Below are 25,132 nucleotides of genomic sequence, written 5' to 3' on the forward strand. Positions count from 1 at the left end.
CTTTCATTGATCTGGGTGAAAAAGGATAAAATGCAGCACTCCATATGTGAATGACAAGGTTTGTCAACCTATTGTTTGTATCCTCCCATCTCAGCACTATCATTAAACGGTGTGTGTGTGTGTTTGTGTGTGTGTGTGTGTGTGTGTGTGTGTGTGGGTGGGTGGGTGTGTCTGTGTGAAAGAGAGGAGGGGGGCAGCCATGGATCAATAAGAAATAGAGTATCATTGTATTAATTATTGAAGCACACCAAAGGTGAAAATCAGCACAATTTTGTCCCAGACAGACGTTCTTCTGGGTTTTAAATTGAACCCTTGGCCAATCAGCCCTTTGCATTGGTTTTCAGGATCTCGGAAGAGCATAAGAATGTGAGGTTATCTGTAATGTTTTGTCAGGAACTGGAAATCTGCGCAGAAGTGGAAAACAACTGCAGCTTAAAGTAAAGGAGCTCAATTCAGTGACAAATCTAATGCATATAGAGCCCCTTTCAATCTAGCACACGAACCCGGGAAATGATTCTTGTCAGTGTTAGAGCAAAGCACACAGGCAGAAAGTGGGTCGACTCAGGTGAAGAGCAACCCACCTCAGGAAGGTGGGTCAGCCAGCACAGACCCAGGTAGAGCGAGATGAAAGGCACTGTGGACTACCCTCAGTGACAGGGGATCTGACCCACTTGTTGAAATTGCTGTGGGAGAGTGCATTAACTGACCCACTATACATCGTATCATAACCTGGGGAGGGACTACATGGGTAGAGGATTTGTGTGTGTTTGTGTGGAGTAGCGAAGTGGAGAGTCGTGGGTTCAATCCCAGGTGGGGGACACTGCTGTTGTACCCTTGAGCAAGGTACTGTACCTAGATTGCTCCAGTAAAAACTCAGCTGTATAAATGGGTAATTGTAACAATTGTAAGTCTCCCTTTATACGGGCATCTGCTAAGAAATACTACAGTGTGTATATATAAACATAGAGTATAACCTCTCCCCCATCTCAAGTTCCTTTGAAGCATTAGCCAGATCCCTCTACCTCATTACAGAGTGAGAGAGAAAGCACAAACAGAGCAGGAGCATTGATCGACGAAGAGCCTAGAAAAGATGACCTTGAGAAAAGAATGGGAAACTTTGAAAACAATGTGTACGCCTCCTGGGTTTATTTAACAATGGCAAGAGCACTTTAGTCCACAGCTCAAGGTCTCCTGCATGCCATTTCTAGCTGAAACTGGAGGTTAGGTCATAATGAAACACATCCACACATGTGCTAGGCCCTGTTGTGCAGCGATAATGCAGCATGCCACTGTTTCATAATTTATAGATTACAGGAACGACTTGTTTCAATAAACAGGCATTTGTTTTGTTTTTTTAGTTATTTGGCCAGCCTGTCTCTTGCTTCGTGGACTATGTATGTAATAATGGGCACAAATCAACTTGGTTTATAGATTAGTCCGTGGAGAAGTTATAGCTATGCACCTGTTCCTGTGTTATTAGAGTACATGTTATAATAAAATGGTGGGTTGATTTCTAAACAATGACTTCAGATTGTCTTTGTCTGAATGGTTGGAATTACCTGTTTAAAACCCAGTCATCGGGTCATTTTAATTTACCAATGACTTTTCTTCAAGGCAAAGGGTGTATGGTATACAGCATATAGACACAGTGGCTCCCATACACCAAGTCTGCTGACTTGTATTGCAGCCACAAACTGGACCCATTATTTTCTGCCCCTCTTCTTGGATGGATGAATGATTAGAAAAAGAAGGATTGCCCACAGTCCAGTCTCGGAAGGTTGCTATGCTGGTATCTTTGGCTCCAGACTGAGTTCTAAGTTAACAACTTGACTCAACCGTACATTTACTCAGCTGCAGTCTAGTACCCGCTCTTCCTGAAGGACAGAGCTAGGCCACCCGGGTCCTGGAGGGCCGCACACACTCCTATTTTTTGGTTTACCCCAAGTCCCCTAATAAATGAAGTGATTTTCTGAATTGGTCAGGCAGGAATTCTAGCTTACTTTCACCTCAAGGAGTCTGTTTGGCTTTTCAACAGAGATTATTTTGGTCACAAACAATGTTCAGCACATTTATGTGTGTGTGAGAGCAGGAGAAAGTCTGGCCTTTGACTAACCAGAGAGTTGCCGGAGCTGCTGTGTTGTGCCTGTCAACAAAGGGGAGGTGACTGGCTTTCTAGAAGGGACAAAGTAAAACCTTTATGCTGTCTTGAGTTCCTGCTCAGGTTCTTTTTGCACCTGCATCTGAGTGTCTTCCTGTGAGCTGGTCTCTGCCCAGGTGAGTTCCTTACACACATATCTTTTATACTGGGTGATTTGTTATTCACTGAACCATTTCAGTTACTGCTCATACAGTACATACCTCATTATTTATTTATTAGAAGCGGCAGCATATGGGGAATACAGTCCTCAGTGTGACACACATTAACTGTGTCCTCCTCTTTGTGAACTGTTGTGTGGAAGTCAATTAATGGGGCACAATTTGCAAAGTTTATGTGGAAACTGAATATGCTTCTTGCTCCGTTTCCTCTTTCAAATCATCTGTCATATGTTGGACACTCTGTCCTGATATGTACCTCTACAGTCTACAATTTCTGTGCCGAGAGACTGCAGGGGCTAGAAACCTATAAGCATCTGAAATGGTTAGATGAATAAAAGATCACCCAGGACATTGGCTGTTGCTGAGGGGTTTTGTCCTGCGTCTAGGAATCCTGCTTTGAAACAAGGGATCAGCTTTATTTTAGTAAAATGTAATGTATTTACTTATTTTAGTGGTCAATCCTTGGAGGTGATTTGAAACAAATCAGGAATCTTCTCAGATATTTATCTGAACCCTTAACTTGAAGTAAAAAAATAAAAAAATAAATGGACAAATGGAGTTATAAAACTATAAAAGACACTTGGATTTCCCAGCTATTTGTAAACTAATCAATTGAGAAAAAAGTCATATTAAACAAATTATTAGTTAAATGAAGTTGAGTGTGGTTCAATCAGGGTGTGTGCCAGGGTTGAGAGCCACTCTATAACAGTATCAGCTAACCATGTAAAAGCGGAGAAGGATTTCCACTGTGCAGCTCCATCAGGACCTGGGGCACTTTGTTTTTTAAAAAATGGGAGAGATTCTAGTCCGTTAAACCGATTACAACTAAAGGACATTATCAAATTCAGTAATGTGGTAAATGTGGTAAAAGTAAAGCCAATGTATTTGTTTGAATCTTATTAACTTATCAACTTAACAAAAGTATAAGATGGTTTCCCTTGACGTGTAACATGTGGACAAATTCCAAAACCATCATTATCCATCCTTCTCAAGCTAAACTTCAAAGTTGGAGGGAGAATCTTTAAAGGCTGACATTTGGACATACCTGTATGTCATGTATAGCCATAAACACACACAAACTGGAGTTGCTGGTGGGGAGGGTTGTTATCAAAATAGCAGCTTTCACTTCAAAGCCTGCTTCAAGAAGCACATTCTGTCAGGGACCAAAGATGATATTTACAGGAAAAACACTCACATCTTAACATCTTTCAGAACTGTTAGAGCAAATTGGAATTAAACAAATGAAAGGTAAGCCTAGTTCACATTAACAAAGGAAATAGTGTATTTGGAATACAATGTATTAAATAATAACAGTAGTCCATTCGACTTATCTTGCTTTGTGGTTGCTACTTTGCAGTGTTATAATCTGTAGATGACGACAGAAAATGTATTTTGTTTCCACCTGCCCTTCCTAACCTGCTTCTGTTTTCTGCAGTCAGCTTTTACACACCATGTCTCAGCTCAGCATTCTACTTCTGTTGACAGGTAATGCTGAAATATCATTGACGTTGCAGTATAGTCATAGCGTATGGAGGATAATTTGTGTCCAATTAAAAATAAAATATAAAATGATAGTTATATTTTTCGTGTTTGATTTTGGCATAGTCTTTCCTAGCATCAATGACATTCTGCAATGATCTACTGACTGTCCCCAAAGCAGGGGGCGCCAAAACACTTGAATGCACATAAAGCCAAGGACATAGACATAGACATAGACATAGATTTTCTATAGACCACATAGACGATCAAATTGTACATATTGCTTTTTAACAAACACATTTGTGAAATGTATGGTGAAATCTATATGGATTGGCTTGGCTAATACAAGTAATCTATTTCATGATTTCAATACAGTATGGGTAGAAAAGTACAGCTGAGTTTCAGTACACATCAATAGCTGTCAGAGATTAGAATTAGAATTAGCTTTCAGTGAATTAAATAATAAAGCAGTTATCTGGTTACATTATATCAGTAAGCTGTACATGCCTGAGTTATTTTTTTAACAAAATACAGCAACAGAGATATGAACTGTAAAGATGTATCTAGATGTGTGCAGCAACCATGTACTGTTTAGGGAAGAAAAATCCTGGGAGCAAGTGTTAAAGGTGTTCCGGTCTTAAGTTAAGACATTACTAGAAAAAGCACAATGCTATTATTACTTGCTTAACCTAGACCCATGCACATGCAGGCAAAGTTAGTGAATCATCAACATACTTGCTGTCCCGCCCCTTGAAGAACGTCACTGAGGCTAGGGTGAAAAGTCTGGGCCAAAATTAAATGTGAAAAATCTATCTATTTATATATCTATCTATTGTTTTTTTATTAGTTAGTTAGTTGGTTAGTTAGGCACAACTAACAAGTTAGGCACATTACCCTCCATACTAGAGTGCAGTAACAGCATTGTGCAGTGACTCAGCAATCCTAATAACAACTGATTTACCCATAAAATACAATATTGTGTTATCAAACTAACTTGCACACACACACAAACAGACATACAGTGAGGGAAAAAGTATTTGATCCTCTGCTGATTTTGTACGTTTGCCCACTGACAAAGAAATTATCAGTCTATAATTTTAATGGTAGGTGTATTTTAACACTGAGAGACAGAATAACAACAACAAAAATCCAGAAAAATACATTTCAAAAAAGTTATAAATTGATTTGCATGTTAATGAGGGAAATAAGTATTTGACCCCTTCGATTTAGTACTTGGTGGCAAAACCCTTGTTGGCAATCACAGAGGTCAGACGTTTTTTGTAGTTGGCCACCAGGTTTGCACACATCTCGGGAGGGATTTTGTCCCACTCCTCTTTGCAGATCCTCTTCAAGTCATTAAGGTTTCGAGGCTGACGTTTGGCAACTCGAACCTTCAGCTCCCTCCACAGATTTTCTATGGGATTAAGGTCTGGAGACTGGCTAGGCCACTCCAGGACCTTAATGTGTTTCTTCTTGAGCCCTCCTTTGTTGCCTTGGCTGTGTGTTGTGGGTCATTGTCATTCTGGAATACCCATCCACGACCCATTTTCAATGCCCTGGCTGAGGGAAGGAGGTTCTCACCCAAGATTTGATGGTACATGGCCCCGTCCATCGTCCCTTTGATGCGGTGCAGTTGTCCTGTCCCCTTAGCAGAAAAACACCCCCAAAGCATAATGTTTCCACCTCCATGTTTGACGGTGGGGATGGTGTTCTTGGGGTCATAGGCAGCATTCCTCCTCCTCCAAACACGGCGAGTTGAGTTGATGCCAAAGAGCTCAATTTTGGTTTCATCTGACCATAACACTTTCACCCAGTTCTCCTCTGAATCATTCAGATGTTCATTGGCAAACTTCAGACGGGCCTGTTCATGTTCTTTCTTGAGCAGGGTGACCTTGCGGGCGCTGCAGGATTTCAGTCCTTCACTGAATAGTGTGTTACCAATTGTTTTCTTGGTGACTATGGTCCCAGCTGCCTTGAGATCATTAACAAGATCCTCCCGTGTAGTTCTGGGCTGATTCCTCACCGTTCTCATGATTATTGAAACTCCACAAGGTGAGATCTTGCATGGAGCCCCAGACCGAGGGAGACTGACAGTTATTTTGTGTTTCTTCCATTTGCGAATAATCGCACCAACTGTTGTCACCTTCTCACCAAGCTGCTTGGCGATGGTCTTGTAGCCCATTCCAGCCTTGTGTAGGTCTACAATCTTGTCCCTGACATCCTTGGACAGCTCTTTGGTCTTGGCCATGGTGGAGAGTTTGGAATCTGATTGATTAATTGCTTCTGTGGACAGGTGTCTTTTATACAGGTAACGAGCTGAGATTAGGAGCACTCCCTTTAAGAGAGTGCTCCTAATCTCAGCTTGTTACCTGTATAAAAGACACCTGGGAGCCAGAAATCTTGCTGATTGATAGGGGATCAAATACTTATTTCCCTCATTAACATGCAAATCAATTTATAACTTTTTTGAAATGCGTTTTTCTGGATTTGTTTTTTGTTATTCTGTCTCTCACTGTTAAAATACACCTACCATTAAAATTATAGACTGATCATTTCTTTGTCAGTGGGCAAACATACAAAAACAGCAGAGGATCAAATACTTTTTTCCCTCACTGTATATGTGAACAGAACTGAGTATATGGATTGGGCAAATATATACATAATATATTACATTTTTTTATCGTTGGTTTGTTTTCCTGGCTGTGCCTTTATAAGTGTAACAGGCACTTTTTTTGTAATTTGTGATTTTTTTACTTTTCTCTCATTCAGTCTTATCAACATACTGCACAGAAGTGACAGCAAGTAAGTGTGACTTTCTGTCTCCACGTTTCAGGGGTTAATTCTGATACAGTTATATATAAGAATTACTTTAAATAGCTGTAAATAAATATATACATAATAGTATTTTTTGTATAAAAAAAGACAATTCACTAAGATTTGCACCCTGACATCATGCTTTTCAACATAATAAGTTGGTGGTTCACAAAGTCTGATTTAAGGAACCAAATCCCTTCATTTGTATCTTTAAAGTTGCTGAAATAACATCATGATGCATTTGACAGTGATTGCTTTATCAAATAACATTGTAGGACTGTGGCTCAGTGCTCTTGTTCTACCCCAGATATTGATTAATTTATGGCACTGATTATCTGGAGAACGGATCACATTACTGATCATTTCCAGGTCTTAATCAGTTGCTAATTGGAAGGTAGATGGAAAACCTGCAGTATTGGAGCTGCCAATCCTCATAGATAAGAAGATCTCCAGGACCAGCATTAGAGACCACTGTGTCAAAGCCCAATGAGAAGATTATTTTGTGTGCTGTCCAGCTGCTAAATGTTCTCTTTTCTTTTTCTCCCTCCCCATTCTCCCCCTATTCAGATGCTTTTACGTATGGTAAGACAACTCTTCTACTGCACCTAGCATGATAGAGGTAGGGTGGCCATAGGATGCACTGTCCCCCCTGTCCCACAAAACGGGGTATTCTTTAACCTTGAAAGAAATCCATGCCTAATCTGTCCCAAGGTAACAAAATAGAAGACATTAATCAAATTGAAAACATACACTTATTATTATTATTATTATTATTATTATTAGCAGTAGTAGTAGTAGTAGTAGTTGTTGTAACAGTAGTATTTATTAACTGAAACATTAGTTCATGTCTTCATTGATCTATTGATTTATTAACTACTCTCTACCACATGGGGTCCTGTGTTTTGCCCAGAGAGGTTCCCAACTGTGTGTTTATTTTCTATTCTTCTCTCCCTAGACTGGGATAGGCTGCGCATCGGTGGATTGGTCTTCTTTGTTATATTTTTTGTTTGTGGAGTAGTGGTTCTTTTTTGTAAGTATTCATGCCCACTGAGGTTCAGTCTAATATGTCAGTGGTGACCAGTTCTGATCCTAGAGGGCCATAAGCTGTGTTGTCTAAATAACAAGTCACTGACTACCTTGGACACATGGTCTATTCCACAAATCAAAATGTTGACCTACCCATGAATCGCAAAGTACAAATCTGTATCCTATTGTGATTTAATGTACTGTAAGACATTACTTTTTACTATTTATAAATCAATACGCCATAGGGTACAACTTCATAATTTGCTGTTTGTGGGAGGGTCAAAGTTTTAATGTTGTCTAACCCTTACACCCTTCACGTGTGGGTAAAAAGTCTCTGCAGCAGAACCAGTGTCATGACTCCTGTGGTTGTCTGGTTGGTTATGGCTGTATTAATTGAACAATGCCTGATTTGGTTTTGTTTCATTTATATATTCAAACATAAACCAAAAAACGTTTAAAACTGTCAATGGCCATAGCCACCTTAGCTCAGTCATGACCACTAATCTTCTCCCTACCAGAATGGAAAAACAGCCATTGAATCAATAAGGAGCTTTGGCTGATACAAGAATGCAAACAGAACCTGTAGCTCTCCAGGACCAGGGATGGCCAGTCTGTTAGAAGTACAATATGTGATCTGTAGCCAGCTGGTCCAATCCTGGTGCTATCTCCAGTTTTGTAGCGCTCAGGAGTTCCCCAAGGTTGTGTGATTGGCTGATTGTTGCTGGGGGGCATGACTTAAAAGGGTCATGGTGTATAAGCTTGTTGTCCATCTCTGAACTTGGTTGAGCATTCACACCATAGGTGTAGGTTTATGGGAGGACGAGGAGGATGCATCCCCCACAATGTTGAGAGAATGTGAAATGGTCCCCCTCAATAATGTATGCCTGGCTCCATTGGCACAGGGGACACCCCACCCAATATTGGCAGTGTCCCCTGCAATATTGAAACAAAACCCATGCCCCTGGTTCACACCCACCCCACTGGCAGAGGACCGGTGTTTTGGCATCGCAGGTTTGGGTGTTGAGCTGTGCCTGAGACTGCGCTTAGCATGTGGCATAGTGGACCAACTGCTGACCCTAAATTGGGTGAATAATAGGAAAAACATGTGATCTGTGATCCAATCTGAAATTGTGTTTTAAACAAATAAACAAACAATTAATTAAGTCTAATCCCTGTCTTCTCTTTTCAACAGGGGACTCGTGCAAATGGGGTGGGAAGTAAGTATTGATTTCCTAGTTCCTGAGTTCCTGTGTTCTTGAATATTTTTTCCTAAAATGATACCTCAATTTTTTTATATTTTTTATATTGCTTGTAAATATGTGTGAGTGTGAGTAAGTGAGGAAGAGAGACAGACAGCAACATCAAGAGAGTTTAGAAAGATGTTGAATATGATTAGGAAATAGTTAATAGACCTGAAAAAATGCATTTAAATATACCGTATACAACAAGAAGAAGTATTGACGTAGTACAATTGGAACACAATACCAAACACATAATGGAGCAGACACAAACACCATTGTCAGGTGGCTTGGTTTACTGCTTCATGCAGGGTCTCATCCACACACCGATGATCATACAGGAAGTACGATGGAAAGAAATTCAACAATTTCTCTATTTGTACAAGGCGATGGAGTGGTGGAGGGAAGTAAGCTATGTGTTTAATTGTGGCAAGTATCATTTTGGAATGGAGGGTAATTATGTATTTTTTTTTCATCACTCTTTCTCTCTTTCTGCCCATCACAGAAAAGCTGGCAAATGAGCTAAATCCAACCGGACTGATTCTGATTCGCTGTCGCCACAGGGACAAAGATGGGAACGGTGGTGGGGTTTGGTATGGAGGGTGGGGCGCAAATAGAATCAGCTCTTTCCATTGGAAGCTGTTCTGTCAGGGAGGGGTCTTTCTCTCAGGCCCCACCCTCTCCCAGCCACACTGGATATTGACCAGGATTCTCCCTTTCTAATGGTTTCAAATTTATGAACTCAGCAATTAATTTTGTTTATAATGAGAAATGAATGTCCAATAAAGACGAACGAAGTGTCATGCCCAACTTGTGCACGTTTTTATGCTTTTCTTTTTTGTGATTGCTATTTAGCAATTTAAGGGAGGCCTTTCATTCCATCTTGCTCAACATGTGTGTGATATCATTATGTCATTAATATATGTTTTAACCTTCATTCCCTTCACATTTAGAGGTATGATTGTGGAACAAGGATTTTAAATCATGAATTGATTATTACTATTATTTAAATCAATTGATTGATGATTATTATAGAGCTCTCCATCAGAAAGTATGAGCAGGTCCAATAGTTGGTGATCCAATGTTAATCTCTAGTCCTGGAGAGGCACATATTTTACAGATCATATGGCTCAACACCAGGAACTGTGGGAATCTTTGGGCAATTAAGCATATTATTGGTGAGCTCGGTTTGTAAAGCAGCTTGCTAGGATAGGAGAGCAGAGAGAGGGGATATTTCTTTCTAAACAAATGTTTGAAATTTGAGTTTACTGAGAAAGAAAGATTGCCGATTATTCTGCAGCATATATATGTATAATTTAGGTCCCTGTAAATAATACCACTTATTGTGGGACTTTTTCTCCCCTGCTAACGTCCCACAGACCCATTAGAAACGTAGCCAGCGAAAAGTTTCAATAGGGGCCTTTGTCTGCATTTCAGACGGCCCTGCACTGAGTGAGCTAATCACTCGCCTCCCCCCTCGCCTCCTCTGCCAATGAAACCGCGCTCATTCCCGAGTCAGCGGGCCTCGCACACAAAGCATTAAACCCCGCCGGCTCCCTCGCCCACCTCGCCCAGCTCGCCCAGCTCGCCCAGCCCCCTTCAGCAGCCCAGCCAACCTGTTGAGCGCCTTGTGTCGGGACAGGGTGTCGGCATTTGCCTAAGTCAATAGGTGACTTTTATACCGGGCTGTTCGGCTCTTCCTGCTTATATCCCCCCCCAAAAAAAATCCCGTCTTTTTCTGGATCTGAGGTAAGTGCTGGTCGTCGCTGTAAACGAGCGTTTCTCCACAATGCCAAATCTGTGTGCGTGTGTGCGGATGGATGGATGGATGGATGGACGGACGGACGGACGGACGGATGGATGGATGGATGTGTATTTATCTAACTACTCCCCTCAAGTGTGTGTCCCGGTCCTGTAGTGTGTCGTGTGCGTGGAGTCGTTCAGCCCGCAGTCAGTGGCGCTGATGGCGCTGGTCATAAACACGACGCGACTTCCACGCGTTTCAGGCCGAGTTGATGATTAAACTCATTTCCTCACAGGCAGCAGCTGTTGATCGTCTCCGCTTGGAGCTGAAATACTTCTGTATCTTTGTGTGTGTGTTTTTTTTTTTTTTACTTCTGGTCGGTGTCGTGTTTGTGTTGTGTTTTTGGGGCGTACTTCGAGATATCGTGATTATTTTGCCAGGGAGAGATTGCGTCACTTGCGTCAAAATACAGTAGTTTGTTTTCCGTTTGTTTTTGCTGTGTAAACTGTTGTCCGTGCGAGGAAGTGGAGCATTTGTTGGAAGTAATACTAATAAAGGCAAGTTTCATCCTACAGAAACCTTCACACGCCTAAATAAATCTCGTCGGCGCTGTCTATAGGGGGTAGGTGGGCAATATAGAGGTCAGACGTACTTGGGTGTCAAAGTGTCGCAAAATCTGCGATCAGAGACGTGTATAAACCTACTACTATATTCGAAACACTTGTTGATTAAGTGCTCTAACTTAGCGAGCTATACTCTTTATTTCTATTTAAAGTTGTCAAATTGAGACTATACCTGTGCATATGGAATCTGTAAAGGTAAAAAAGATGATTAACAACGTATTTTGAAGTAAACTAAAGACGACTTGTCTGGGCTGCCACGGATGCATTTCTTTTCAATGCACAGTATTGGAAGTTGAAGGTTAAAGATTAGGAAACGACGTGTTGATTGCAATGTCCTCTCCCAGCTGCCTGCCATGTCATGAGATACAGTACTGTGGTGTAAGGAGAGCCTAGCCAAATCAAATCGGTACAGAGATAATATAGGAGTCAAAGCACAGAGTGGAAAAAAGGAGGGGGCCCCAACACTGCAGTATCTCCTGTTTTGTGGCATGGGTGAGGGCGGAAATGGGGCAGCTAGGTAGGTGGGTGGGTGGGACAGTGGTTCCCTGCTCCCTTTGGGCTTTCGAGTGGTCAGCTGGGTTAGGGTGAGACCCGCGTAGTGAAGTCAAATTCATCTCAGTGGGACCTTTAGGGAGGAATCTAGGAAGCACAGCAAAGCCCCTGTGGATTAGATGGAAGCCAGGTGCCCATTCTGGTGCTGAACTGGTGTGTTTGCATTTCTCTCTCTCTCTCTCTCTCTGTGCTTCAGTCATGTTGATAATAATGTTGATTCCCGCTGCTCAGATAGTGGGAGAGCAAATGAGTCTTCATAGAGAGTTTTTATGGGAGACTGTGTGACGTGGAAAGAAGCTAAGGAGAAGCACATGGAGACTTCATTTTGCCCACCTGCTTATGCTGCCCAGAACTACACAATGGCAGCTGAGGTTCTTTTTATTAAATTGTGATCTAGTTATTTTTACTCGTGGGTAAAAAGTCACCCTGACCTGATGCACCTTGCCCTGTAAACATCCGGAGAACTGGGACGAGTGACATTGGGTGAAATGGGAAAATGAAAAGCAGGGTGGAGTAAGACTCAGCATACAGGGAGGGGTTCTGACTCTACGGGTCCAGTTGGCTGCTGGAATGTCGCACTTAAACCCAGACTGATTGAAAAAGCACTTGAGTTGGCATCCTGACCTTCAGTACTTGGCGGTGGGAGGCTGGAGCAGTGTAGCGTAGTATAATACAAATAAATCTTTATATAGCACCATTCATGCAACTCAGTGATTTAACAGAAAAGTTACACTGAACTTTAATTAAAGTAATGAAGCAAATAATATGTAGGGCATAGGAACCAGCTAATTTTGATTATATATAGCTCCTCAATGGAAACTAATTCATTTTCATAATGGAGAGGAACAGTAAGAGAACTCGGTATAGTGAATACGATCTTGTTTAATTAGATAAAGAATGACATATTTTCCTCATTAGTGTTGAGACTTATTTCTGCTGTTCTTATCTTGTACATACTCTTGCAGTCGGGCAGTTTCTGCTTATCTCCAGCCTGACACAGGCTGTCTCTGTCTTTCCAGTCTACAGGTTTAACCCCATTAACCAAAGCTTTCTGAAATGCTGTTTAACAGCAAAGACAACTTGCTTTGTATTTTTCAGCAGTTTTTTTAACCATTAGAACCATGTGTGATATATAATTGTTCACATGACAAAGCCTGACTAGTGATACCTGAAAATAGGACACTGCAGTAATCCAGTCTGGATGAAATAAAGACATGATGAATTAACTTCTCCGCTTCGGAAAAAGTAAGAGATGGCTTGACCTTGCCAGCGTTTCTCGAGTGATAAAATTACTCTTTGTTTACTGAGAGATTCCAAGGTTAAATCTGAATCGAAATACAACCCCTTAGATTTCTCCCTTCAGGTTTCATGTTAGACTTCAGGATTCCCAGATCTATATCACTAGATTCAACGTGTTTCTGAGAGGTGATTAATAATGCATCAGCTTTGTCTTTCATTGCAAGACATTCAGAGACATCCAGCTTTTATCGTCAGCAAGGCACTCCAATACAACAACAGTGCCATTAAGGGTTGACAGATATAGAGTTGTGTATAATCGGCATAATGGTGGTCATTGTTATAGTATAGGTGGATGGTAGTATGTATACATGTTGTCTCCGCAAGGGAGGGAGTTATGGAATATGGCCCTATTGTTAAAGTTGGGCAAGCAAGATAAAATGTTGCATTCATTTCCGTAATCTGTAACCTCTTCACATCAGTGATCGGTGGATCTGCAACTTGTTCCTCTTCAACCCCCCCCTCCTCATCCGCCTCCTCCCACAACACCTAGCTTGGATTACTAGTGCCAGGCTCTGTGGTTTATGTGTAGGTCAGATCCGCTCAATCACATCGCCTCTAACAAAAGGTAACTCTATGCACAGTCTGGGTTAATTGCGGCAGTTGTTTGCCAAGGTCTGACAGTGTGTTCCTGGGATGTATTCGGTGTGAGCGCATGCATGCTTGTGTGTGTGTCTACTGCACTGCCCCCCCAAGCCCTATATCTTGATGCCAGGGTCATATTTTGTTCATTCCTGACGAGTATTGCTCTTGCACTTTTCCGGAATCCTGTCTACCTCTAAAGTAAGAAGACCAGTGCATTAGGTACTATTTACACTAATCAGACTCTTTAGTTTGATGCCCAAAGTCTCTTATTAAAGTTCCTTATTTATATTGTTTTGATCAACCATTAGTACTAGGTCATCTGCATTACATGTAGGCCTAGTTGAACAGTGTGATTTACTGTGTGCTCTACAGAAGACCACAGCTAGCAGAACCACCCAATAACTCTGATCTTCTTGCTGCCTGTTTGTTAAAATGATTCTGCCTGGGGACAGCAACCACTAGGCCTTAAACCCAACCCTGATCCTGGGGACCCAGTGTCCTGCTAGATTTTGTTCTAACCAAGATCTCCATTCCTTAACTATAAATGGCCTAATCAGAGCTTATTGATAATTTTAAACAATAAATACATAAGGCACCCATATTCTCAGTTTTGTAAACCATTTTGATTTCTAAAATGATCAGTTAAATGCATTTTAATTGAGAGTGCAGTTGCATCAAGAACCAAAAGCAGGACAGTGGGTCCCCAGAACCAGAGTTTGGAACCACTGCCTTAAACCGTGAACCCCCCCATAGATTTATTTTCTCCTTTAACAATCTCCTATAAGAGTTTGTTTTTCTCTCCTCTGTGCCGAATGCTTTAGTTGTTAAGTTTGTTTGTGTGTGTTTATTTTCAATCTGTAAAGCGCTCTGTGTGGCAACCCTGTGAAGAGTGTATCCTAAGTACAAATTCATTGATAATGCTGGGAGTGTATGTGCAGCCAAGGACAAGTCATCCTTGACTTTAGCTACTCTGTCGAGGAGGAGCAGCCAGAACCCAAACGGGAGCCGATTGGCCCGGCTGTTCCTGGATTCCTCAAGTACAGGAAATCGGTCTTGAGCTGCAGGACACAGTACAGGGCACAACAATAGGCCCAATGCTACTAAAACAAGCTACACTGGGCACTGGGTAAAATACAATATATTGCTATTCAAAAGTTTTTTTTTTTTTTGATAGAGGGTATTTCTTCAGGGAGGGGGTGTGTAAAATACATTGAAGTTGGCCAGATGTAAATTTGAGGAATTTAATATCCCCACAAAGCAAAGGCAGTTTGACACAACCAGCAAATCATTCCCGGAGCACGGTTACACTGCACAACTCATTTAATAATGATTTAAATAATGGCAATTTCAAATGATATTTTCTGTGTGTTATTTGTTGAGCTGGGGGGGTGGGGGTGACTCATGGCTAAACAATGGCCGTTTCTAGGCTACATGGGTGATCAGAAAACCTATCCCATGAAGGCGACTGTCTGTGGTGAAGTGAAGCCTTCATCTTAGTGGAGCTCGGTGTTTGATGACGTCACTGGAAAAATAACCCAGAATAACCACACTATGCTTTTTTAACGGCTAACTTAGATTTAAGTCATCTGCGTGGCAGCTAGGGGGTAAAATGTATTTGTTATAGATTTTATTGCGGTTTAAAGTGTGGGCAGTCCTCCGTTTCAACTATTTCTTATCAACGATTTTTTGGTTTCAGGTACTTTGTTACTGTTTGGGGAAAACAACCAATAAGCGACCCTTTCATGTGTTGGTAATGTGTTATTTTGTTGCAGTGAGATCGACACCATTCCAGCGTTAGTGTCATAAATGACCACGGATTCGGTTCGAACGCATTTTGAAATGATTGTGTATCATAAGGAAATTCGATTATATAAATGCAGCTGTCAGAAAATACGAAATAATCTAATTTGATGCAAGAGTGAAATCTATATTCATAAGAGACCATTTTCTACACACAAACCGCTATAATCCACAGGTGCTCGGTGGGAATGGGGCTGCTAGAAATACACGCACTGCGCGGGGCTGCCCGGTTTTATTTCAGCTGCGTATCCGCCTCGGGTTTCTTCTTCCGCCCGCCCGCGTCGTGTTCTCCGCCTCGGTGCTGCCGCGAACCGCTACATTATCTGCAGCTTCATTTGTCTTTCCTCTCCCGAGTCGCTCGGGTGTGGCTCTCTTTCCCGAGTGCGTTGTATTTAACTCCGCATAAATAACTCCAACGTATTTTTTTTTTTTGGTATTATTATTTTTAATCAGTGCCGTGGTAGGTGTGGAAAAAAGAAAAAATGCCCCGTTTTGTTTGAATGTAATAATATTAGTCTTGGTTAGAAATGGCATCGTCTCAGTGGGACGAGTCCCAGTATGACCTGAGCTCTTCCAGCTCTTTGTAGTGTAAGCAGTGCTTTGTTTGCGTTAGAGGATCATTACACGGTGTACTTTTCCAGTAGACTTGCCTGGAGTTCAGAGGAAGCTGACTAGGTGGCGGTTTATTCTTCTGCCCTGTGGATGGAGTTTGCATGGATTATACAGTTGTATATTCAGGGTTCCCAGTGGAAAAGCCCAAGATGAGGCAGCGCTGACGCCTCAGCCATAGGCTGCACATCGGGGGTCATGCTCTTTGTTTCATCAAGTGTGGCCCAGAGACCCATTCCCATGGCAGCGATCCCAAACCGCAGACTCCAGGGAGTGAAGTTTTTGGTTTAGTTTTTTTCCAGTTCTGCTTCGCAGGCCTTCATTGGGCGCTTTGATCTTGGAGTCTCTGCCTCAGAGGGCATTGTCTCCTCTGGCCAGTGCGGGGCATGTTCAGCCTTAATTTAGCTGCAGGCTCACTTAAATGCCAGTGTGACAGGCCTGCATTCTCTTGGGTACACTCATGATTTCTGTGTCGGGGGGGGGGGGGGGAGTCATATCAGGGCTTAGAAGTCATTTCGGTGCACGTTCTTGCCAATCTGCAGCTGCCGAGGAGCAATTTATAGAGACCCTTGGAAGTCCTGCGTTTGTGTTTTTGATGGTGCTGGCTGACATCCAATAGATGCATTCCTAGAATTCGCATCAACCCCTTCTGTCTGCAGCTTGGCCTAAAATGATAAATGCAGCGTTCCTTAACTGAAGTGGAAAACCTCTGTAAACGACAGACTCCCTGAAACCCCATCCAAAACTAACCTAACCTTTTGCACATTTCCTGTTAGCAGGAGTCGCCCTGTCACAGCACCGATCAGTTACTGATGCTCTGGTGACCCTGTAGGCCCAGGCTCTCCCACCCTCGTCAGTCCATCTATTGAGATTAAGGTATCTGACCCCTTGAGCATGTTTGTGAGATAAAGCTGATAATTTCAAGATCATTTAGAACAATATCCTTCAGCGTCAATCCTTCAGGAATACGTTCCCCTCCCCCAACAAAAGACATGGCAGACTTAATGATCTTGAGTGTACTTGCCTTGTTCTTACGTGCTTTTGAAATCCCAACAGGTTGATGCCAAGCACTGCTGGGACATAGTAAGCAATACTGTGGAGCAGGGATCTGCTCATCAAAACCATATGTTTGAGAGGTTTAGACAACATACTGGTTTCAACTTGGAGCTCATGCATTCATTTCCCATTTGTGGCACATCTGACCCGACTCTTAACCAAGCCGGAACCGAGCCGAGCTGGCCTGGTGTGCATCGGGTGTTTTTCCACTGCAGTGTGCGAGCTGAGGTCAGTGATGTCACAAGCTTGCAACATGCAAGTGTTTGGGTTAATCCTTGTTACCATAGTTTTTAATTACAAATTTAAACCATCAGCTTTTATAGTTCTAAATAAACGTATCCATCGAGGCGAGAGATAGTTAAAAAAAATAAAAATCCAGGATGTTGAAGGTTAAAGACCTAATTTACAGACGAGGAAGGTCTATCGCTCAACACCTGCAATACATTTTATTTAAACTGTGTATATCAATCCTGTTTACCAGTATATAAATACAGTAGTAATTTAAGTGTTTGTAATGTATTTTATGAATGTATTATGTATTTGTAATGATTTAAATCTAGACATAGGATAGTGATGACGAGTTCAGTTCAGTTCAGTTCAGTTCAGTTCTCATATGGCTTGGCCCTGGGCCAACACTAGGTAAGGCACAGGGCTGAAAATTCATGGCCTGGTTCAGGGTCGGCTCGCCAAAATCGCTAGTGGGTAACCTGCCACGCAGCACCGTGCCACAATTCCCTTCCTAGTCCACACCAGCAGCCCCAAACAAATGGATCATATTTGCTTTGGTATTTGAGGCCTAGCCCTGACTGATTCAGACTTGAGAGCTCGCCTTTCCTTTTTCTTTTCGTCAAAGTGGTATCCAAGAATAAGAATTAGGAAAAAAATGAGAGAACCAAAAACTATGAAAAGCTGTATAAGTGAGGCCTTTTACAAGCGATTGGGACCATGACTTTGCTAATTCGAGGGTGCTCATACACTCACCCAACCAGTTTGCCCACATGTTGCATGTGGGAGAGTGGAATAGCAGGGCAGGCGGAAGAGGGTATTGGAGAGCGCAACAGGAAAACGTGGGAAAACCGGATTACATTTCCCTGTGTACGACTCAAAACCAGATGGGCTTTCATTGGGGCTGGGGGGTTAAACGTGCATCTCTGTGGATGAGGCCTCTGATGTTTGTGGAGGCTTGCTGGCTGGTGTGCGTACAGCAAGTTTTGTCTTTCTTTTTTCTTGTCTGAGCGACAGCGCAGCAGAGACTGAAGTGGAGTCTTGTGCAATCTGCAGCTGAGCACTGGGCCTCAGCGAACTCGCAAGCAAACATTGACTCTGTAACCTGATCTGCCTTCAAAAAGCAAACCCGCACACACATGCACAACTCCTGGTCTGTGAAGGGCGGCAGTTAAAATGTCTGCTGCCGAAACACTTCCGTCTTGTCAAGGCTTCCCGCCCTGCGCCTGTGTCTTCTCTTGTCCTAATTTCACTTGCAGGAGCCTGTTTCCAGATTCATTCTCCTTCAGATATGTTTGACAGTAGTTACCCTTCTATTTAAGTAAGCAGAAAAGCACAGGTTAACCTGGGGTTAGTTAGACTAGGTAAACACAAGTTTGGCACACATGAAAGTCATTTTTCCCTGTCCCAGTTGTAAGAATACAAGGGGTTTGTGGCATTGCTGCTTAAGCTCTGAATTTTCCATTCATGGTTGGGGGGGAGGATCTGGAAGAGAATCCAAATGTGACTCGGGTCGAGTGAGGACCACGGAGAAAGAAAAGCCACGAGGAATGTTTCCATTCATTTTGCTCTGGTGCTATTAATGTGGACCCTGGTTGCTGTTTTGTTTTGTTGGGTCCCCCCCCCTGCCGTGAAAGAGGATTATAGCCTTTGCTCCAAAACAATTTCATCATGCATTCTGTATTGTGGCCTGGAGCTAGTCTACTATGTGTAGGTGTGGATTAGCTCGATCAGATCCACAGTGTAATGGAAAATTACTCGGCTGGGGATGCTGTTGCCTCTTTGCGGGGCACAGCATGTTGCAACAAGTGGAGGGCTTCCTCCATGGATTGGCATACGGTGATCAAAAAGAAATGGGTATACAGTCAGGTGATCGCAGACGTTGCATGTACTGAATGCACACATCCATCCTTCTGATGATAGAAGGATCCAAAATGAAGGGGCAAAGTGACTGACTACATCAGTTTCACAGCAAACCAGCTGTCCGTCTGTCTGAGTAGCACTTGTCTTCGGGGGAGGCTGTTAATCAAAGGGATTGACTCATTTGAGCAGATGTGTGGTATGTGGGTTCATAAAGAATTGTTCTTGGCAGTTCCCTGGATTTCTCTGGTGGAAATGTTGGGTGCGGTGTAGCACCTTGCCTCCATTTCATCCCCTGACTAAGCAGGTTTTTCACAGATTTAAGGATCTGGACCTGTGCTATTGTGGGTGTTCAAAGATCAAAGCGGGGAGGTGGGGAGGGTGATGGGCAGAGGAGCGATCAGAGTGACGTGGACGTGAACACCTTCATAAAGTATTGGAAGAGCACTGGAAATGCCTTTTAACCCCAAGTTTGATGGTGGCACAGATTTAACAGCAGTGTGCTCATAGTGAGGTCTAAAATCTAAGTAAATTGGATTGTGTCTGGTGTGTTGTCAGTGCTCCCTAACTTTTCCATTGGAAGGAGAACCCATATTCCCCTACTGTCTTGTCTTGTTAATGCACCACCTTCTGTACCAGACCAGGGCAGCGTGCGTCGGCAGTGCCTGGGCCCTGTGTTGATACACGCTGATAAAGGGGGAATCGTTGGATGCAGGATCTGAGGGCTGTCTCCAGGACAGCAAACTTTCTCTGGAGGTGGAGGGACGCTTGCCAAATAGTGCATTATGCTTGTTGACATAAGACCTAAGAGAGGCCCAGTCCTTCAGTGCAAGAGCTGCTATTTTCAGTCCTTCAGTACAATCAAACCAAAATGTGTGATCGGGCTACGGGACTGAAGTGCAGCTGTGTCTTTTTGTTTTGCATGTTTTTTTAGGACTAGGATTGTGAAATTAGTCTTATTGGACAGCAGTTTGGTCCATTTGTGTTGTTTTGACAGTGCAGGGTCTTGTAGTACAGAAGGAGGAGTCCAGGAAGCGACTATCATTAAGCCCAAACTTGCCCCCTCTTTTTTTTTTTAAAGGACTATAAAAAAATCTTACAATTCTGTTTTAAGGAATTTACAAATCGTCAGCGTGACCGTTGTAATCGGACTGGTATTTATAATTTATATTGTTACAAATTACACCATGAGAGTGGAAGGTCATTCAGAGAGGGAGTTGTATCTCCTGCTGGTATTGGAGGGAAAGACCAGTTAGGAATCAGATTTAAATCACATGAGGGACAGTGGGAAATGAGTGCTGAGACAGTCACTGTGTGTGTGTGTGTCTGTGGAGTGCATTGAACTCTCTGAGGCTTTCCTGTTTTCCTTGTTCAGATCTGACTAAATTAAACCCTTTGCAGTGTCTGCACTTCCCCACTGTGCTGTTTCACATCCCCCTGAGGGAGCTCTGTGCACGTCTGTAAGACTGTGTTAAAGTGCACGTTTCAACCCTTGTAGTTTTCCATGGTTCAGTTTTGTTGCCGTTGACGTTTTGTTGTTCACATTATTCAAGGCTGAACAACAAACAATACAGATTTACAGCAGTGTTTGGGGAAAATAAGTGCACATATGCATGTTAATACTGTTCAGGTTGAATCTCTACCAATGGTGTTGTGGAGCTCAGTTTTGAATGATGAAGAATGTCTCTGTCTCATGGTGTCATTTGTATTTCTTCAATGAAAAGCTTTTTTTTTTTTTTTTTTTTTTTTTTCCTCCCTCCTCAGTAGGTCGAAGCTGTAAAGATGGCAAAGATCAGCGCCTTGGTTCTCCTCACAGGTGAGTGTGAGCGTTGCAGATTTGTGTGCTCTGTGTGCTGTCTGCTACAGTCTGTGTCCACAAAACTCCTTAAAATGCACCCGTGATGATAGGCCACATTAGCACCATTAGACTTCTCTGCTTTTTTTTTTTTTTTTTACGGTTTGTTGCATTTACCTTCTTGGAAGAAAAACCTATTTTACGCAGTGTGACAGTAAAGATGTTACAAACCTGGGCCAGCGTTTCCTTTCTTCCATCAATAAATGGATGAGCACTTGCACAGTAGAAAGAAAATCAGTGATTCAGTTGAAAAATCTAAAACTGTTGTATGTGACTGTAAGGCCCCACAAAGCCCAGGACTGAAGGGAAACCGAGCCACACGTACACACAATAGCCTCACCTGAACCACTTTCATTATACAGTCACAGATCGTTACAGCACTGGGGAGAAGTGCTTGATGTGTTCAGAACCTAGTGGCCAAGACAACCAATTTACTATTTTTATGGAATATGTAACTATGTGCCTTTGCTAATGGGGTTTACATTGATTTTTGTTTTGTTCTCTGCAGTTTTTTCGTTCGCCTTGGCAGAGCAAGAAGGTACGTTCATCAACAAAACTCCACAGACCCCGCCCTGAATCCTTTAATACCATGATACAATTACCCACGTTTCTAAGGCCCATAGAATTGTAGACTGGTTTATTGATGGTGGAGTCCAAGCCATTGGAAACCACTGTAAATCTACTGTTGCTTGACTGTGATTGTATCCTAGAACACAAAACTGCTCTGCAAATTCTACGGAGGTAAACTTGCATAAACTGTGTTATTCCTGCAATAAAAGTTATTAGTTTTTACCTCTTCTGTAACCCTGCATACAAAGTTAGAAAAAGCCTGGCACTCGTGTGAAGCCTACAGACAGCATAGCGGGGCCCTGGGTCCAGCTGACTTTGACAATTTAAAATTGTATTGCAATACGACCTGAAAACTAACTTGCTTTCTTTCGTTTTGTTTGTTTTAGAAGAGGAGGATCCTTTTACCTTTGGTGAGTAATAACTCTCCATTCCACATTTACCCAAATCTACCATCTCTTCACAGCCCTCTCCCTCACTCTTTCACTCTCCCTATTCCTCACGGTCCTTGTCTTTCACCTCCCCTCTCTCTTTATCCCACGTCTGTTCACTTACTGTCCTTCTGTCCCATTCCTCCCTCCAGATTATTACAAGTTGCGAGTGGGAGGTCTGATCCTGTCTGCTGTGCTGTGTGTGATCGGCATCACCATCCTGCTCAGTGAGTACAGAAACCACTCCCGTACCGCTTACTGGTGTTCCACTGCTTATGGTGGGAGGGTAGCACTCTGCCCATTGCCTTGGAGTCCTGCCAGATTAACACAAGCAGCCCTGAAAGCCGACACCACAACATGCACTTGCTTATGCTACACAACACCTGGCATAAAACGGGAGCAGGCTCCAACACCACAATAGGTTCTGGAAGCAGATCCCTCGGACGGTCCTGCTAATTGGTTTGATAGTTGCATGTGTTTAATTTATTTTAAGAGGATGCTGGTCTTAATCTGGCTGGGATCTGGTAAACTGATCTCCAGTGAGACTCCCTTCAAATGCATGACTTCCTAGGGTGAAATTGGATGGCTGTAGGATACATGCATGTAAAGAAGGCGTGGCAGTAGAGGGCTTGTCTAAGGTGGTTAAGACAGTTTGCACTTTCAAATAGTTTATTTTATGCTTTAATACAAATTAAACCCACAAATAGAGTAAGGTGCAATGCAGGAATGGCTCGGTGAACACCGTGTGCAACTAATTGCTCTGTAACACTTGCCCCCAGTTCTGCTGTGGCTCTTTTACCTGCCCTTTCCCCTCTTGAGAGTGAAATAATCGCCCTGACCTCTTTCTCTTCTGTGTCGCAGGTGGACACTGCCGCTGCAAGTTCAAGCAGGACAAGAGGTATGCAATTCACATCCTTCAGCACAAACACCAAGAGGATGTGCCTGTAGTTAGTTTACCGCATGGCAAATGAAAGTCATTTATTTTATTGTGTTTTCCTAATTACATTTTGAAACTTGAAATGTGTAGAAGTAGTTATGGAGCAATGCGATTTTACTTATTTATGTATTTTAGTTATTTTAAACCTCTCTTTGGGGGGGGGGGGGGATTTAGAAAATTAGATGCAAAACAAATTTGCTCCAATTCTTGCCCTGACGCATGAAGCTTTTGGGGATACTTGGGCTGTCCCTTGCTGATCGGCTCCTGTCTGTCTGTTTGTGCAGGAGGAGGAGCGGGAGCTCAGCGGCCACCGCACAGCAGCTGCTCAGCACTCCAGGTGAGCATGCGACCCACCCTCCCTACCCTGGCGTCTCTCCTCAGATGGGCAGAGCGAGAGGGCAGTGCTTGGCCAGGGTCCAGAGCCCTCTACTTTTTTTTTTTGGCTCAAATTGTGCCACTTCCCTCCAGATTCAAATGTCTGCCTACATCTGTCTCTCTGCCTGGGTCTGCCCCCCTCTTCTGTCACTCTCTCTCTGTCCATGTTCATCAATCAAATATAAAATCAACACCTGATCGCTCTAACAGTCAGCTGTCTAGTCTAGTTCTCTGAACTGGCTGGGGAGCTGAGGAATCCTTTCCAAGATGATTGTGATGTTTGTGTGGGGACGGTTCTCTGTCAGCATGCAAGACCCTGAGGGTATGACCAGGTGTTGATCTCAATCTATAAACACCTTATCGCCCATGGTCTCTAGAGCACTGCAGCGGGGCATTGGCCATGTCCACTGCCCAGTAGATCTGTTATGTAATTGGCAGTGATGTGGAGAAAGTAGGCTGGCTCTGCGATTGTAGGATACATGACAGTGGATCGAGTTAAGCAGATGGTTTAAGAAGTTTGCTTAATTTCACTATGCTGGCTCTATAGAGGGGAAAACAAAAACTAAAATATGCCTTTTTTTAACAGTAGGGGGTTTAAGTTGAGGTATAAAATTGTATAAGGAAATTATCTTACACAATTTAAAGATTCAAATATAATCAAATTAGTTCAGTTAAGTAACTGAGAGCTCAGTAGGAACAAAAGCCAGCAGGGTAGGTGTTACTCCAGGACATGTTTGAGAACCACTAGTGTAGTGTGTAAGACCCATAGGCAAATTGTAGGTCTCCAATGCATCGTATTTAATCCTATCCTGTTAAACTATTACTCATTGAAAGCGCCACGTAGCTACATTTAATTCACAACGGCCACCCCTGTGTTACACCAGAGGAAAAAAAGGACAGTCTGTGTGCAACGCGCTGACACTGTACAATGCAAAATAGATTACGGATGCATTCATTCCCATTGTAATTCTCTCTTTGTTTTTTTAGCTCGGGCGAGCGAGTGCTGAGAAGGGAAGTGGAGGTCATGTGACACACCTGTTCAGTCCTTGTTGCCTTAGCGATGGAGAGGATCGGAGGTGGTGTAAGGAGGGTGGGGGTTAGAAATCACCCGTGTCATTGGCTGTGTTGGCATGCTGGCAAATAAGTCAGAGGCTGTGTCATGACTTCTCTGTCTGGTTACAGTTTTAATAGTTTGGTTTATATTTGAATAGTGTTTATGTTTTTAAAGCAACACAACAAAACATGTGGTCCAAAGCAGGATTTGTTACATTAACAGAACTAAGGCAAAACCTTACACATTGCCATTCCACCTTAAGAGTAGTCCTGAGCCTTCCTGTACTCTCATGACTTTTGACCAGCATGTCAACACAGCCAATGTGGGTCTTCTCACACTGGGGGGGAGGGGCTACGTGTCTGTAATTCCACTCTCGCTTGCCTCTGTCTGTAATGGCCACCCCTACCACTGGAGTCAGTGGCACACAGTCTGTCATTGTTAAAGCAAGACTCTGTGATTTTGTTTATATTTAAACTGGTACCCAAGTGAGCTTGACGTCATTGTACCCATTGCCATCTGCTGTGCTTTAAGCTCCACCCCCCAGTTACAGTTTACCCTGTTTCATGTTGAAGTAGCATGTTTGTTTTTAGATTTGGTTTTGTTTTATGGGTTAATGTAACATGTTACTAAATAAATAAATAAATAAATAAATAATCAAATCAAGGAGTCTGAAGACCAATTTCCTGTGCT

At 42.7% G+C, this 25,132-nt stretch overlaps 1 protein-coding gene across 2 annotated transcripts; it reads left to right on the forward strand.

The window, feature by feature from the left end:
* Positions 1-10,430: 10,430 nt before the first annotated feature.
* Positions 10,431-25,105, forward strand: LOC136764862 (phospholemman). 2 transcript variants are annotated; one of them, XM_066719215.1, is made up of 9 exons: positions 10,431-10,622; positions 17,139-17,366; positions 20,988-21,039; positions 21,587-21,616; positions 22,035-22,058; positions 22,229-22,303; positions 22,938-22,974; positions 23,298-23,350; positions 24,376-25,105. In XM_066719215.1, exons 3-9 carry the CDS (start codon positions 21,006-21,008, stop codon positions 24,393-24,395), a joined length of 273 nt encoding a protein of 90 aa, XP_066575312.1. In that variant the 5' UTR covers positions 10,431-10,622; positions 17,139-17,366; positions 20,988-21,005; the 3' UTR covers positions 24,396-25,105. The 2 variants fall into 2 exon arrangements, with proteins under 2 accessions (XP_066575312.1, XP_066575311.1); XM_066719214.1 differs by lacking the exon at positions 17,139-17,366 and having other exon boundaries at positions 10,434-10,622.
* Positions 25,106-25,132: the final 27 nt, after the last annotated feature.

Source organism: Amia ocellicauda, chromosome 12 (assembly GCF_036373705.1).
Source record: "Amia ocellicauda isolate fAmiCal2 chromosome 12, fAmiCal2.hap1, whole genome shotgun sequence".
Taxonomy (NCBI): domain Eukaryota; kingdom Metazoa; phylum Chordata; class Actinopteri; order Amiiformes; family Amiidae; genus Amia; species Amia ocellicauda.

Bases quoted from the DNA above. Each gene is read 5' to 3' on its own strand.
- LOC136764862 (XM_066719215.1), top strand. From the start codon at position 21,006: ATGGCAAAGATCAGCGCCTTGGTTCTCCTCACAG. The intron at 22,304-22,937 runs GTGAGTACAGAA...TCTGTGTCGCAG, and splicing joins CGGCATCACCATCCTGCTCA to GTGGACACTGCCGCTGCAAG. The intron at 22,975-23,297 runs GTATGCAATTCA...CTGTTTGTGCAG, and splicing joins AAGTTCAAGCAGGACAAGAG to GAGGAGGAGCGGGAGCTCAG.